The following is a 16661-nucleotide window of genomic DNA, read 5'->3' as shown; positions in this document are numbered from 1 at the left end:
TTGGCAACCTGTCCTTGGAAAAGTAGCAAGCCTGTGTAGCATCGTAGCCTCTTGGCTCTGACTTCTCTTGTTAGCTTCAAACCTTCAATGAGGGCCTGGTACTTTGCCTGGTTGTTTGAGGGCTTGCTCTAGAGTGATATTGTCAGGGCCTTTGAGGATGATCCCTGCCCTGCTTCCTTTTACGTTAGTCACACTGTCAACGTAAAAGATCCACCAGTCTGGGGTGGCTATGTCATTTCCAGCAAATTCTGCCAGAAAGTCAATCATGAATTGTGTCTTCATGGGGCTGCATGACTCGTATTGGATGTCAAACTTTGAAAGTTTGACGAACCAAGCCACCATTCTTCTTACGAGTTAAGGCTTTCTCAAAACTTGCTTGATAGGGTAGTTCATCTTCACTACCACTTGATAACTCTAGAAGTAGGGCCTAAGTCGTCGGGCTGAGGTGACGAGTGCTAGTGCCACCTTTTCGATCATTTGGTAGCGCTTCTCGAGGTCATAGAGCATGTAGCTGGTAAAGTAGATAGGGAATTGGTGTTTCCATTTCTCTTATACGAGGATTGAGTTAATGGCTTCGTCGACTACCGAGACATACAGGAGCAAGGGTGTTCCTGGCTTGGGTCGACTCAAAACTAGCGGTGTGGCAATGGTCTTCTTGAAAGCCAGGAAGGCTTGTTCACAAGCCTCGTCCCATGAGAAGGGCTTAGTTTTCTTGAGCAGTTTGTAAAATGACTTTGCCTTTTCGGCGAGCTTTGGGAGGAACCTGGACAGGGATGCTAGCCTATCATTGAGCTTCTTGACTTCTTGAATGTTGGTGGAGCTACACATCTCCAGTATAATGTTGGTGCAGCTTCTTGACTTCTTGAATGTTGGTGTGTGATCATGAAGCCGAGGAACTTGTCATCGCCTAACCTGAAAGTACATTTTTTTGGGTATGCTTAGAGACTTCTTCCAGGTACGCCACATGTTGAGGTATGCTTTGAGATTTGACAACCATGTTGTCTACATATACCTCGACATTTCATCTGATTTGTTGTTTGAAGACTCGGTCCATTAGTCATTAGTATGTTGCACCTGCATTTTTTAGGCCGAATGGCATGACCCTATAGCAAAAGTTGGCATCTTCAATGATGAATGTCGTTTTCTCCTTGTTTGTATCTAGAGTAAGCATCCAGGAAACTTAGCACCTGGAATTTGGATGCTCCATCGACTAGCCTACTGATGCTAGGTAGAGATTATGCGTCTTTGGGGCATGCCTTGTTCAGATCAGTGTAATCAATGCACGTTTGCCATTAGTCATTGGCCTTTTTGACCATGACGACGTTGGTGAGCCAAGTGGAAAACCTAACTTCCCTGATGAAATTTTCATGGAGGAACTTGTCAACTTCTTCTTTGATGACTTTACGTCGCTCTTCTTCTATCTTTTGTGATACAGGTTTGGCCTACGAGCAGATAGCCAATTTATGGCAAATTATACTGGGATGGATCCCCGACATGTCAAATGGCTGCTAGATAAATAAATATGTGTTTCTTCGTAGCACTTCCGCAATGCGCCAATACTCATGACTAGTGAGGTCCCTACTGAGCCACGTGTTTGGTACATAATCAGGGCTCGGATTTGAGACCCTTTGTCCACTGTCATATCTTGAGTGTCTTTAACCATTGTGGGGTGAGGCATGGCAGGCTCCCGGATGGGAGGATATGGTGCTACCTTTAGGCTCTCTGCATAGCATTGTCGTGCTTGCTTTTGGTTAGCCTTAATGGTTACAATCTCCCCTGTTAGTGTAGGGAATTTCATTGTTAGATGGAGCATGGACATTACGGCTCCAAGCTCGTTGAGTGTCTTCCTTCCAATTAAGGAAAAGTATAATGTGTTTAGGTCAACCAGTAGATATGAGATGGTAAAGCTCTTAGAGAGCTTGCCTTGACCAAAAGTGGTCATCAATGTCCATGTAGCCTCTGGTCTCAACTCTCTCGCCTACAAAGTCGAGGAGTGGATCGGCGTGAGGGTGGATAGTGTTGGGTGAGACTTCGAGTCTCTGGAAGGTTTTCCAGTACAGGATATCAACGGAACTGCCTTGGTCGATGAGGACTCTAGACACTATGAAGTTCAGAATGATGATGGAGACAACCACATGGTTGTCTTGGTTGACGAGGTTGATGCCCTTGAAGTCCCTGTCCGTAAAGGTGATAAGAGGGAGACTTCACTATAAGGGTGCATCAACAAAGCTAATGTGGATGTCATAAATGGCGTGTAAATGTCATTTTCAAAAATGGCTAGACTATCCTCCATAGGAAAAACTCTCAGCGATGGTGTTGATTACACCTCTTATGTGTTGGGCGGGTTCCTGTTCTGGTGGAGGTTGTCGCCCACGCCACTGTTGTTGGTGTCTTTGTCTGCCTCGATCTTCTGCTCTTCTTCTGTTTGCTTCATGGTTCCTATGCTACTCTTTTGGATGTCCTCTGAGTCTTGGTCCTACTTGGTGGTTGTCTAGTCTTTTAACAAACTGAGTTAAGTACCCAACTTGTATAATTTCTTTTATCTTGTCCTTTAGGGCCCAACAGTGTTCGATATTATGACCAATACCACGGTGATATCTGTAGTATTTGGTTGCATCTAACCCCAACCTGGGAGGTTTCGTCTGGGGTAGCCAGATGGGTACCTTCAGGTTCAATGCTTCCTTGAGAATCGTAGTATGATTAGTCATTAAGGGTGTGTAATGCTTGTATTTGGGGCCTTTAGTGTGTGCTTTGCGCTTGTCGCATTTCTGTCTAGCTTGCCAGACTTCATTTTGGAATCTGGTCATTTCTTCTATTTGTATGTAGCTCTTGGCTCATTCGCGCAGTTCGTCCATTCTACCAGGTGGTTTTTTGCACAAATTGTCTACGAACTTGTCAGGGCGTAAGATGAGGAGTATGGAATGCAACGATATCTCGGGATTGAGATTTCGAATTTGGACAGTTGTGAGCCCAAATCCGTCCATGAATTTTCTGAGGGACTCGTTGTCTACTTGTCGCAGATTGGCCAAGGCGGTCGAGCTCATGCGATGAGACTTGCTAGTGGCATACTGTGCACAGAATTGTTCGATGAGGGTGTGGAAGTTGTCTATGGGCCTAGGTGGAAGTCCACCATAGCAGGTCAGTGCTACCCCCTTGAAGGAGGTAGGGAAGACACGACATAGAATCGCATTGTCATTGGTGTAGAGGTTTACTTATGTCAGGAAAACGTCCAGATGCTCGTCTGGATCTGTTGTCCCATCGTACCACTTGAGGTTGAGTGGTTTCCACCCCCAAGGGTATGTCTCCCTCCATAATGCAATTGATAAATAGATGTCGACGCACAGTTTGCACTCGACGAAGCATGTGCGTCGAGGGTGTGATTTCCCTTGAGTCCGTTTAGCCAAGGTGTGGGCGGATTGCTCGTCGTCGTGGGGGTGTCTGACACAAGCCTTTAGGTAGTCATGGTTAGCCTTTAGCTTTGTCAACTCTTTCTCGTGGTGTCGCTCCATCTCTGCGATGTGGTTTTGGAGTTGTTGTACAATGTTTGTGTCGGTCATAGCCGCCAGAGGAGGATGGGAGTATGTGAGGGGGGTCTCACGTCTGAGACCAGACCAAGTGCTAACCATGGATGAATGTGAGAGGATTGACGAGAGGCCACGGGGAATGTTTTACTGCGGCCCCACGGTGGGCGCCAAATGTTCTTACTAAAATCTGAAATCGTGACATGTCAAGATGGATGTGGTTGAGTGGGGTCCTGAACTTCAGATGTCATCTTGGAGAGGTGCCTTTAACAGGAGGAGAGATCTGCAAAACAAAGGACTCTGACGCTCAAGTAAGAATATGTGTGAGAAAAGCAAAGCAAGTATATGCTGAAGTAAGCTCGTATGAGCGAGAAAGAGAAGGGAGCACAGGCTTGTTGTTGTGTGCTGAGTGTGTGAGCAAGTCATGTATAGGAGTTCGATGGAACCTATATTTATATTAGTTGAGCGAGGATATTGGTCCTTGTTTGTAGGGGTTGTTATACCCTTGTAGATAATTTTCAGCTTGTAGATAATAACCGGAAGCTTATAGATAATGTTAGAGATAAACATTTGCTTATAGATAAAAGATAGAAGATAATTGTACCTTATAGATAATGTGTGATATTATAGATGATTAATTACCTGCCAATGGATAAGATATTCAAATACATTTGAATATTAGTTAGGTTAATCAACTTTCCATTGATGAAAGAAAAAGTCTTGATAAAAAAGTGACATATTGGCATCAAAATTATGTTACTTTATTGCACTTACAAAATATTTTCCCATTTTATAAAAATGTGAATAATTCACAAAAAAATCATACATGTAAAAGCCCAGTAAAATTCTCCCCTTCCAAGCAACACAAGAAAAAAGAAAGAAAGAAATCACATCTATTAGGTGAGTGATCCAACATTCAATGGACCATATGGCTATTCTCACTCTCTAGTGGTCTTCTTTTGTATACAAATTTACTTATACTCTCACAACTCTCTGCCGAGGAGATTGATAAGAATTGCGGGTTTTGGATTCCTTGGATTTTTCATGGATAGCTTCAATGGCTTCCATTCCCTCAAGCACTTCTTTCATGGAAGGACGTTGTTTGGGGTCATGTTCTAGACATTTTACAGTAAGTTGTGCTGCTTGAAACGCTGCCTTGGGTGAATATTGACCCACTATCTTAGCATCCATTATTGTTTTCAACTTTTTCTTGGAAGAGAGAAGAGGCTTGGTCCATTCAACTAGGTTCTGCTGCCCTGTTGGCCGTTTTGTGTCCAGTGCCCGCATGCCTGTCAGTATTTCAAGTAGCACTACGCCAAATCCGTAGACATCACTCTTCACATACAAGTGGCCTGTTGAAATATAAATACAATTCAAAGTCATGTTAATTTGTGGTTGAAATATTGATACAAGTGACCTGTTGAAATATTCCTTATTTTTAGTCTACCTTCCCCTACTTCATCTTCCACAAACCATGGATTGCTTTAGAATATTACATTAAGGTCAATTTGGTTTAAGGAAGCTTTGCCTTTGTCTGTTTTCATTTCTTGTTTTTACTTATAGTTACAAAAATGCTAATATGCTGACTTATTTTTAGTTTATTTCTTATTCTTATAAATAGTGAAAACAGCACAATTCCTTCTTTTCACGTACAAATCTTTGAAATCAAGAAGTCAAGGAGCATTTTAGTAATTAGATATGAAAATAGGAAATATAAACAAAAAATGAAATTCTCAAACCAGATAAACCATTCATTTTGTCCTAGATTTTGCTTCCATTTCCTACTTATATTGCATGGCATGTAATTCTTGGGTCATATTATGCCTCGTGAGTCATTAATAGTCAAAACATACATTTCAAGTTGCTTTAATTGTCAATTATGTCAAGATATAGTTACCTGTTGCTATGTATTCTGGAGCAGCATAACCATACGTACCCATGACCCTGGTAGTTACATGTGATTGTCCCCCAGAAGGCCCCAATTTCGCCAAGCCAAAATCTGAGATTTTTGCATTGAAATTCTGTAGGACACAAAACAATCGGTTATCTAAATGATCTGAGGAATTTAACAATAAATAAATATCAATTCTCTTACTTTAAAATTATAATTATGCAGTATGCACACATAACATCATGTAATATTCTTCAACTACATCCAGTATTCGGGTCTATAATATATATTGACAGCACTAAAAAAACAAGAGAAAATGAGAACGAAGATACTGCATTTTTCAGTTGATATTCTCTTAACAGATTAAGTTAACCTTTTCCGCATGAGGTTGGTAGTAAAACAACAATGGTGTCCAAATTTGTAAGCTGTCTGTTCATCCCTATTTGATACTACATTTCCTTTAGCTTCCATCTCTAAGAGAAAAAGGGAAAAGGTAGACTAACAAACAACATAAGAAAATCAACTACGAAAAAATAACTGACCAAATCGAGAAGTATATTTGAGGCCTTGAAGTCTCGGTATATGACTTGCTTTTCGGAGGCGTGCAAGAAAGCTAATCCCCGAGCTGCACCAATAGCTATTTTAAGCCGGGTGTTCCAAGAAAGTGGTTCTATGTTAGGATTTCCTGCTCAGAAAAATGACAGAGAATGAATTAAACTCAAATTCATGAGGATGAGTTTTCTTATATTCATTTTAATGGTCTTCAATTTACATACTTCTGAAAAGATGATTCTCCAAGCTTCCCTTTGGCAAGAATTCATACACAAGAAGAAGCTCATCATCGTCCCAACAATAACCCAACAACTTGACCAGGTTGGGGTGAGAAAGCCTTCCTAAAAAGTTCACTTCTGACTGCATTTTCCAATCAACAGAAAAACATGTTAGATAATTAAATAGCTAGACTGAATTTAACTTGGAAGGTACTATATTGTGTTGATAGTAAAACTGTAAAATTAAATGCAATACGCCGACTGAAATCACATGATAGAATGGCAAACATTTTGATTTAGTATGTCCTTTAGAATAGAACGAGTTCATCTAATTTTACATTGTCATGAAAAGCTTGTATTAAGTATTTCAATAATTCATCTTCGTTCCGAACTAGGCTCAAGTTCCAATCCATATAACGGATTACCTCAACTGAAAAGTTGGATCAACCTAGATTAATAATCAAGAGTAAGATTTTCAAGATGAAATCATGACAAGAGAATATTGCCCTTGAGAGGCCTTACTCCATATCAAGGAATCCAACTCGTGTTAGGCTCTTGTAAATACAACTAGCATCATTGTATGAGCGGCACATTTATTACACATCATCACTCTGGTTGAATATTTAATAACTTGATCATCAAATTTGCTAAGAGTTCACCATCACTAGAAGACTTCGGACAAATCATCTTAGTCCATTTTGGATACCTCAACAACAGTCCACAGATTCATTAGCATTGTCCAATTAATACCAAAAACAATCTTTAACAAAAATCCCAATTCACATCTCAAAGCAAACATACTATTATTAACTAGTTTTCATAAGAAATTGTTAGGCTGGATCACCACGTGTACAAGAACTTAAAAAGTAGTTCCCTTTGCGAAATGGTAATGTGATGGCATCATACTTTTCAAACATGATGTACGGAACATGAATAATTTAGTTTCCCCTTATGTGAAGGAAAAAGTCAAGGGAAAAATAGCTAGCACAAACAGCCAAAACGATCCAATTTAAAAAGTGAAAGGTAAACGCCCATTTTGAGTAGTACTATATCATACCATGAGTCAAGCATTCAATGGTGCGGAATTTAAGGCACCGTATTTTAATAACCCATCTTCACTTGTGGATATCCAATGAATGGAAGAAAAACAGGTCATGTAAGTGGGCCCCACAACAAAATTTCCAACCACATTCTTGCAGACTCGATTATTTAATACTATAGTTCCTGTGGAATTTCAAACCCCCCAGCATCAACCACAGGTGTGACTCCACATTGCAGAATCAAATCAAGATCACCATCACCACCACCACCATATTAACACTCTAATTCTAAACTATCTTCAAAACTAACTCTTCAGTCAACAACAAAAAAGACACAGACCAGCAGATAATGATGTAAGGACATAGCATTGCTAACTGTACAATATTGAACAGCATTAATTACTACAAAAACTTGAATTGGAAATTCTTATTAATTTTTCTCAATTCTTCTTCAACCACTAACAAAATAGAAAAATAAAGTACTGCCAATTAATTAACTAGGCGATTAGAAAAACAGAAAGAAAGACCCACAGATAATTATGTAAAAGATCATAGCATCACTAACAGTGCAATATTTATTAATAAATAATGATAACCCAGTTAATTATTAACTAGATAAACTTCAATTGAAAAAAAAATTAAAAAGTACTATCAATTACAAGAAAAAATAAGACTTTAATTAGAATATATCCATAAACTTTCATGAACTTTTTCACTTTTAATCAATTAAAACTTATAACTTTTGAGATATACTTATTATAATTAAAAAACAATAAATTTATTATATATATGTAATAATTTGTAGCGAAATGACTGACTGTGTAATTTTTACAAGATTGATGTACATATTATTTATTCATTTTCTATTAATTTAAATGTAAAAATTAGTGCGTTCAGAATTAAAGTAAGAAAAGTAAATGAAAGAAACTTAGGAAAGTTTGGTTCAGTGGCTAAAAATTTGAGTAATTTCCCGTGCGACAGATTCACACCTCTTACAACTAACACACTCCTTTGTTCTTGGGGACGAAAGCAATTTGTTTAGGTGTACATCTGTCTCAGGTTTCATTTCTAATACATTTGTTGGACGGCTCGAACACATAGAATACATCCAACACACATGTAACATAATTAAATTTTGCTGGATGTGATGAAAATATTCAAACTATTGGAAATCTTGTATTTTACGTACCCATACAATTGAGTCCTCGGATTTCTAAAGTAGAGTAAAGTGCTTCAAATTTTTGGTTAAGAGATAGTAGTATGTTCAATCTTTACTCTTGAAAAAAAAAGTCAATGAAAGAGATGAAAATAAAGTTATTACCTGCCACTCTTGGAAGCCTTGCGTGCTTTCGGGGTTCAACTTTTTGATGGCAACGACCATTCCGGAGCCAGCTTTGGCCGGGGAGAGGGTCTTCTCATCCAACCATCCCTTGTAAACTCTTCCGAACCCGCCTTCACCGAGCAATGTATCGGACTTGAAACTCTTGGTGGCAGATTTCAGGTCTCCGAAGCTGAACACCTTCAGGTTCGGCCTTTCTAGAATCTGGCCATCGGGAGAAGGAAGAGGAAGAGGAAGAGAGCCTTGGCTGCTGTTGATGCTCCCACTCGCGATCTCCGAGAATTGGCTCTTCCCGGCGCTGCTCGTGGTGGCGGAGAATCCCACGTTCTTGGTGTCAGTGCTCGCTGAGCCTGAAAAAAATCGAACCAAACCGAACCGAAGTGGTTATAAAAGAAAAAGGAGAATCAGCAGGAACATGTGACGTGTGCTTGGGGAAGACTTGCCTGAGTACTGCTGAGGGCGGTTGAGGGAAGAGGAGTGAGGTGTGGATGAAGAGGAGGAGAAGCAGAGACCCATGTAAGGAAGCTCTTCTGTTTGGCGTGGTTGCCACTTGCTTGACCAAGGAAATTTGTGAGAGAGAAAAGATGGGTTGGTGTTTGAGGGGATTGGTTTTGTGTTGTATTGGTGGGTTGAATAGTTAGAAACTAAAGAGAGAAGACAAATGAATAATGAGATATTATGTTTTATGTTAGAGAGAGAGAGAGAAGTGTCTTTGTCAATTTCGTTGTGTTCTTGATCGGGGCTATGATTTTCTGTGCTCAACTTCAACCACATGGCGTAATTGAGTATTTTTCTTTTTGGCTATTTACTTGTATTTCTATTGAAACTTCAATGTTATGGCATTCAAAAGATCTGGTTTGGTATTTTTAATTTGAGATTGGTCATTCTTAATTATTATTTTATAAGAAAGTTATTCTTATATCATATACAAGGTCAGCCTAAGCATAAGGTAGTTAAAATCCTTGCTTTAAGTTATTGAAAAAAATTATTTAATATTGTTATATTTATATAACCTTTTATTAAGTATAGTGGTAACTAAATTATTTTTTCCTTAGTAAATGGGGTCTGAATACTCTGCCTGAGGAAAATTTATTTTTAATTTTTGTAAGGCCTTTAATTAATTTATTAGTTTTATTAATTTTAAAAAGACCTTACCTCAGAGTTTGTTTTACGTCTAAGAATATACTGAGTCGACTCTAACAATACATTTTCGTATGTGAGAATATAAATGTGATCATATAATCATATATGAATCATCAATATTAAAAGTGAGGCTAAAGGGCATCTTTTATTTTTTTATATTTTAGTGTTTTTTAATTTTAATACATTAAATTTTAAAAAAATTATTTCATTTTTTAATTTTCATTAGAAATATTATTGTTTTATTAATTTTTAAGTTTTAAAATAATTAATTTAAAATAATAACAACTAAAAATCATCATTGAGTCTTTTAAAAACAAATTACTTAATTCATCACTCAAATAAATGCAATCTAATCCAACATCACAAATATGTTTCTTACATAATTTACTTTTAAAAGACACATTAACAATTTTTAATCGACACTATTTAAATTAATTATTTTAAAATTTAAAATTTAACAAGACACTAATATTTTTAAAAAATAAAAAATAAACAAAATAAAATTTTAAAAAACATAAAAGATAAATAAAAAAATACTACTTTGAAAAATTATGTGCATTTATTTATAGTTATCATTTCTTACTGCAAAAAGTGTTTGATAGATGAAAAATTATATATATATATATATATATATATATATATATATATATATATATATATATATATATATATATATATATATATATCATTTACCCATGCTTGTCATTCTGCCGCCATTACAACGGTGAGGAAGTTTCACACTGATGAGTTCACATCACAAGTCAACAACCGCGTAAGGAGAGTTGGCCTAAACTCACCTTCGACCACCTTCCTCATTCCATGCAATGAATGAACAAAACCAATACATTAGTGTGGTCATCAATTCTACTATTTTGTGCAACAAAATTATCATTAACTAGAATGTATAATGTATAAGATAAATGTTTTTCTTTTATTTAATTAAAATTTATAATAAATAAATATTGTTAACATGTGAATTAACTTGTATTATGATTCAATATTATTTTTAATTTAGCGATAATTTTTAAAAAAAATATTGAATTTCAATTTAGAAATAAAAGATGAAAATTGAAAAGAGTGTAGTAAATTAGTAATGATAAGTAATTAAAGAAATTAAGTATGCAAATAAAGATGCAAGGAGGGTTTTTAGAACGGTTGAGAGAAAAGATTTTGAACTAGTTATTAAATCAAACTAAATTTGAATATATAATTAAGAACTATATTTTTTAAAATATATATATATATATCAAATTTAAAATCTAAAACTAAATACTCAATCTATAAGATTGGAATAATTTCTAAAAATTTTATCATTGAAGAACAACTCTTAAAAATATTCTCATTTAAAAATAGTCACTAAAAATGCTTTCATTCAAGATGAGGTTAAATTATTAGTATACGATTAAGAGTTAAATTAATTTGACCTTTTAAAAAGATAAAATTCGTGTTCATTTTTTTAATAGAGGTTAATTTTTATAGATTATTAACGTAAATTAGTAAACTACAATGTTAATCAATCAAAAAGTATGGTAGCATTACTTTATGATAGTTTTATTATAAAAGTCAATAAATTTAATATATAAGATGATTTGTCATTAAATAATATTATAAATTTCTTAATATTATAAGTAAATATATTTACGACCCATTTTCTTATTAGTAAATATTACTTGTTGGTTTGTTAATTTTTTTAGTCAAGAATTTAAATTCACAACCTATTTTTTTTAGTATGTTAACCTAATAGCTCTACTTATTGCTCTTTCTAATAAATGAAGAATTAATGTGCTATGCATGTGTATATTAAAGTGGTCAAAATTGAGATTCACGCAAAAAAAAATATTAAAATTTTATTCCCTAAGACATGTATTATGAATTTAAAATTTAAAAAAATATAAAATTAAGTATTTAACATTTCTTTTGGTTCTCCATAAATATTCTCTTTTCAAGGTATTGAGGTAGCCCTATTCAAAATATGCTTCAACATTAAATATGAACACTTTTTAAACCAGAATTTGAACCTTGTGTAAGATATTGGCCCCTTCCACAAAGCCCAACTCTAGTTGATTAAGTATTTAATGTTTTAAAATGTTAAGAATGTACTAAATACTTTTAAGTAAATATAGTAATTTAATGAAAAATAATAAATAATTATTAATATAAGATTTTTTTATCTAAATCAAAGATGACCAATTTTTCTCAATCCATTAAATCAAAAATTAATTTTATTCGAGATGTGTGTTTACTATTGATCTAAGGAAATTTTGTATATAGGACAAAATAAAACATAAATTTTTTTACTGAATAGATTATTTCATGTATCTAAAAACAACGAAACCTTAGGCCGTTACTTCCATACTTTTTCATTTTTCTCGTTTTTAGTTTTGTTTGGATTAGTGATCAAATTCAATAGATTCAAGTGTCCATGGCTTTGTTTTGCATTATATATATATACTCTGTTTGGAGTACGGGATTGCTGTTAAAGTGACTAAAATAGCTAGCCACCGCACGTTAATTCCGATGGCAACATGAGTGGGAAAGGTGACATGGACAGAGTCCTTCACATGCTCACAAGTGCATGCTTATTTGTAAGTATATATAAAGATGCAATGCAAAGAGAGAGGCCCCTAAATAAAGCCATTATCTTGCAATCAAAATAATCTTTTCTTTCTTTTGTGGAGACATAAAAAAAAGAAAAAAAAAAAAGAGAGCCTGCTTTTGCAAAGATAATAACGTTAACTACAACAATTGTGGACTACCAAAGGTCATAAACTTGAAATTTGAACCACTCATGATTCACCCATCATAATTGATATTTTTTTCATAAGTCTACCATCTTCTTCCGAAACAATTTTGTTTGAGACACTCAAACATTAAATATAAACACTCCTTTCAACAAGAATTCAAATCTTTATTTTCTACATTGTAAGAAATTAATCTCTTCACTAGACTCAATTCCCGTTAATACCAAATTATAATTGATAAGTGAATTATTATAGTACGTATAGTTAATACTTTAACATATACTAGTCTCTAACCCGTGTATATGCACGGATCACTTGGTTAATAAAATTGCAATCACAGGAGTATAATTGAATATTAAATAGATATATAATTATAATGTTGATGAAATAGAGTGTCCGTGCTATAAATATTATCTGACAGGATGCTGTTTATATCATGAGACTGTAAGTGAAAAAAATAATATTTGTCAGGGTGTTGTTTGTATATTTTTACTGTAAGTGATATAAATACTATCTGTTAAGATGTAACATAAAGATAATTTGCATGAAGACTTGATTATCTTGAAAATATTTTAGAGTTGATTTAAATTATATAAAAGAAACATGGGAAATAAATAAAAAATATTTTGTTTTTCTAGAAAGAAATTATTTTAGATGTATTTAATTGTGAAGAGGGAGTAAATTTTAAAAATAATTTTGTAAAAATGTTTAGTGAGCATATGAAAATAATATTTAGATTATAAAAGATAATTTAGACTCATAAAAAACTATGTTTTAGTCTTTATTCAAAAAAAAGTTTCAGTGTATACAAATAATTTGTTGTGATGTTAAATAATTTTGTTATCTCTAAATAATAGTATTTAATTCTGATCCAAAATAAAATCTAATTTAATTCAGCAAAAAAAATTCAAATTTGTAGTTATGTGTTACAGGTGGTGGCAGCTGTATTAAGCTATGTGGGTTTTTTTGGATAAAGTCGAAAACGGACTGCACACAGACGTGGGTAAAAAAAATATGATAGAAACAGTAGTGTGTATGAGAACGAAATCAGAGACAAACCTGACACATGTTTTTAGTATTTCAGTGCCAAGGAAACCGAAAAAGGTAAAGATACAACGAATGGCAACAGCATACAAATAGGTTTAATCCTGCGGCTACACTTTTGATCAAAACAGTTTTACTAATTGCAACCATTTATTTGAAACAGAAATTTGAACCATCATATTATTATGGAATAATATAATAATCTAACTTAAATGTTCATTTGATTTCATTATTTAATCTAATTTAGAAGTCAATATTGACCTATCTCTATTTTCGTTTAAATACCAACAATATTGACCTATCGCTTGAACGTAGTTCGCAAAATCAATATAAAAATCAAACGACAAACAAAGCGCTGAGAAAATTTAACGGAACGTAAATATTTGTAATATTGAAGCGAGCAAATTGTCTGGTGGTGGTGGCAGGAAACATAAAATATTAAACTTAAAAAAAAAAGATGAATATGAAAAAACTTAATCATCAGAGTCGGGGTCGGTGTTGCTGTTGTTCCATTCGATGGCTTTCCTTATCAGCAGCTCCCATGCATGGTCATGAAAACGGTAGTAAAAGACTACCTCATCTCCGGCTTTTAAATTTTTTTCATGAATCAGGTTGAACCATGGTTGTGTAATGGCAGGGACGTCATGGTGGATGGTGAGTGGCCATTTGGTGGATTTTGAAAGTCCATGGTGGATGGTAATACTTTTTTTGGAGCCATACACAAATTTGGAAGCCGATGCAGGAAGTGTCTGTATCATCAAAAGAAAGAATGGTTAAATAAAATGATGAGGAAACCACAAAGTATGATAGACTGAAAAAAGTGTAGTATAACGCACTAAAGGTAGGTTCTGCTGTAGCATATCATCTGTGATATCAACAGTAAAGGTGTATCTCCTTCTATAAATGATGGGTTTTAGGTTAGAGTGGTGGTGTGCAGGTCCGTCAATATGAACTGTGAAAGTCGTGTTTTTATCACCTGCGACCAAACGTAGAATCACGCTTTCGTGGAGGTTGTGTGCCCGTCTAAAATCATTCAAGCCATCAGCAAAAAAGCATTTAGTACCAAGCGTTCTTACCCTAATGAAATGTATCTCGCCATCGTAGTGGAATAAAACGTATTTGGGGCAGTTGCGCAGCCATTGCCTATGATAGGTAAAAGGAACTTGGAGAAGGTTCTACAGGCAAAGAAAGTAAGGCGAGGCAGTTGAAAAAAAATGGAAATGCAGTTAAGTAGAAAACATTTTTTTATGTGAAATGTTACCTTTTGAACTCTGAAAGGTGCGGTGAATCTTATGCTGTCCATTGTATCGCGTGGGAACTATACGAATAATGTGAAAATGTTAAGTAACCAAAGGAATAGAGGAAACAGATATAAGAAAGATGAAAGTGAGAAGAAGAAGAAATAAATTATAATAGTGGAGCGTGATGCAGAAGTGGCCATAAGAATGCAAAGAAGATGAATAGGGAGTCTACTTTAATTTGGCAGGATGCGAAGAGGATGAATAAGAAGTGCAGTATAGGTATATATATCTGTATAGAAGTGTTTTAAGTGTTATATCAATATAATGACTGATTTAATTAACAAATTAAATGGTGACTCTTGGATGCAAAGAAGATGAATAGGGAGTTTAATTTGGTTTGCCAGAATGTGAAGAAGATGAAGAGATGTGTACTATACGTAGATATATCTCTATAGAAGTGTTGTAAGTGGCGGTGGTGTTATATTGATATAATGATTGATTTAGATAAGAAATTAAATTAAATGGTGACTCTTTGTTGTGGAACGATGCAAAAAAGAGTTGTGAAGAGTCACAACCCTATACAGCGCTGACGTCTCTTGATAATGATTACATCTGATGTAGTATAGGGAGATACAACTGCAGTAATTGTCTTAGTGCATTTATTACGATAGTGCCTTAGTGGTGTAAGTTTTATGTGGGATGAGAAAGCGGTTTTTGGAAGTTCAGAAGACAATCTGATAGCAGAGCAAGCGGCGATATGAAGCATGCAGGAGGTGTGTAGGTATCGGGAAAAGTAAGGGTTAAGCAGCAGTTGTGCAGTGTATTTATTAGCGATAGGGATTGGTTGGTGTAATTATAATTTGGCAGTGAATATAAGTTGAATTTATTTGTAGAGTAAGTGGATGTTCAAAAGTTTATGGTATAGGACTGAAAGCATGAATACAAACTGTGGATGGCTGGTCGAGCACCCCAAGGACTTCGAAAACATTTCCATTAAATTAAATCATATGATATCTCATATCATTCATATTCATCATATCATATCATCTTATTAAATATTAAAGGATTGAATATGGATTTATTTGTAGACTAAGTGGAAGTGTAAAAACCAATTGTACAGGAGTTTAAGCTCGAATACAAAAATGTGCAGGGGTGGCCCAGGTACCTTGAAAACATTTTCGTTAAATCACATTAAATAAAAAATGATTTCAATTTAATTAACCATAATATGGAATTGTATGTGTATTTCGTAAATTATTGTATGATTTGTAGTTATATAAATAAATTACCATGAAATAACAATTTGATATTGATCATGTAATATAAATTTTCAGATAACATTTGCAGCATTTAATAAATTTGTTGAAGTTGGATTGAATTCCCCGAAGTCAGTATAGGAATTTTGGAATGCAACAACATGCATGATATATGTGTCATATGTTAAACTGAACAAAAGGAGTAAAAGAGAATATAATGTAGAATTAAATAAATTAGTTTATAGTCATAGCATAAGAAACTATGAATGAAAACTGCCTCCTTATAAGTTTGAATGACCATGCAGATTCAGAAGGAGACATATTTATTCTGGATATGTATGTCCTATTTCCTGAATTAGGCCCAGTAATTACTTCAGCCTCAATCACATTAGATCCGAGTTTGGTGATAATGAGCCTAGTTCCATTGCACAGGCCATCAGTCTGGCAAGATTTCGTAATAGCATGATTGGAGTTCCAACCTTAAGTTTTAATTTATGATTAGGTATACCTGATTTTTGCAATGAATATAGGAATTCAGGTGGCAATAATGCAAAAACAGGATTGAGCAATTCATCTGATTTATCAATACTATCTGCGCTGCAATACTCTTTTTCGTGATTGGGTATAAGTGATAGGACATAATCAAAAAGCATGAATTTAGAACGTCTAAAAGCA

General features: G+C 34.7%; 1 protein-coding gene across 1 annotated transcript; it reads right to left on the bottom strand.

The window, feature by feature from the left end:
• Positions 1 to 4258: 4258 nt before the first annotated feature.
• LOC114388996 (probable serine/threonine-protein kinase PIX13) lies at positions 4259 to 9282 on the bottom strand. Its single transcript, XM_028349558.1, has 6 exons — positions 9005 to 9282; positions 8544 to 8911; positions 6189 to 6324; positions 5955 to 6097; positions 5419 to 5542; positions 4259 to 4873 (listed from the first exon to the last, which is right to left on the bottom strand). Exons 1-6 carry the CDS (start codon positions 9075 to 9077, stop codon positions 4497 to 4499), a joined length of 1221 nt encoding a protein of 406 aa, XP_028205359.1. The 5' UTR covers positions 9078 to 9282; the 3' UTR covers positions 4259 to 4496.
• Positions 9283 to 16661: the final 7379 nt, after the last annotated feature.

Source organism: Glycine soja, chromosome 16, assembly GCF_004193775.1.
Source record: "Glycine soja cultivar W05 chromosome 16, ASM419377v2, whole genome shotgun sequence".
Classification (NCBI taxonomy): Eukaryota; Viridiplantae; Streptophyta; class Magnoliopsida; order Fabales; family Fabaceae; genus Glycine; species Glycine soja.
The sequence above is the reverse complement of the archived record's forward strand: the minus strand, read 5'-3'. Positions and strand labels throughout refer to the sequence as shown.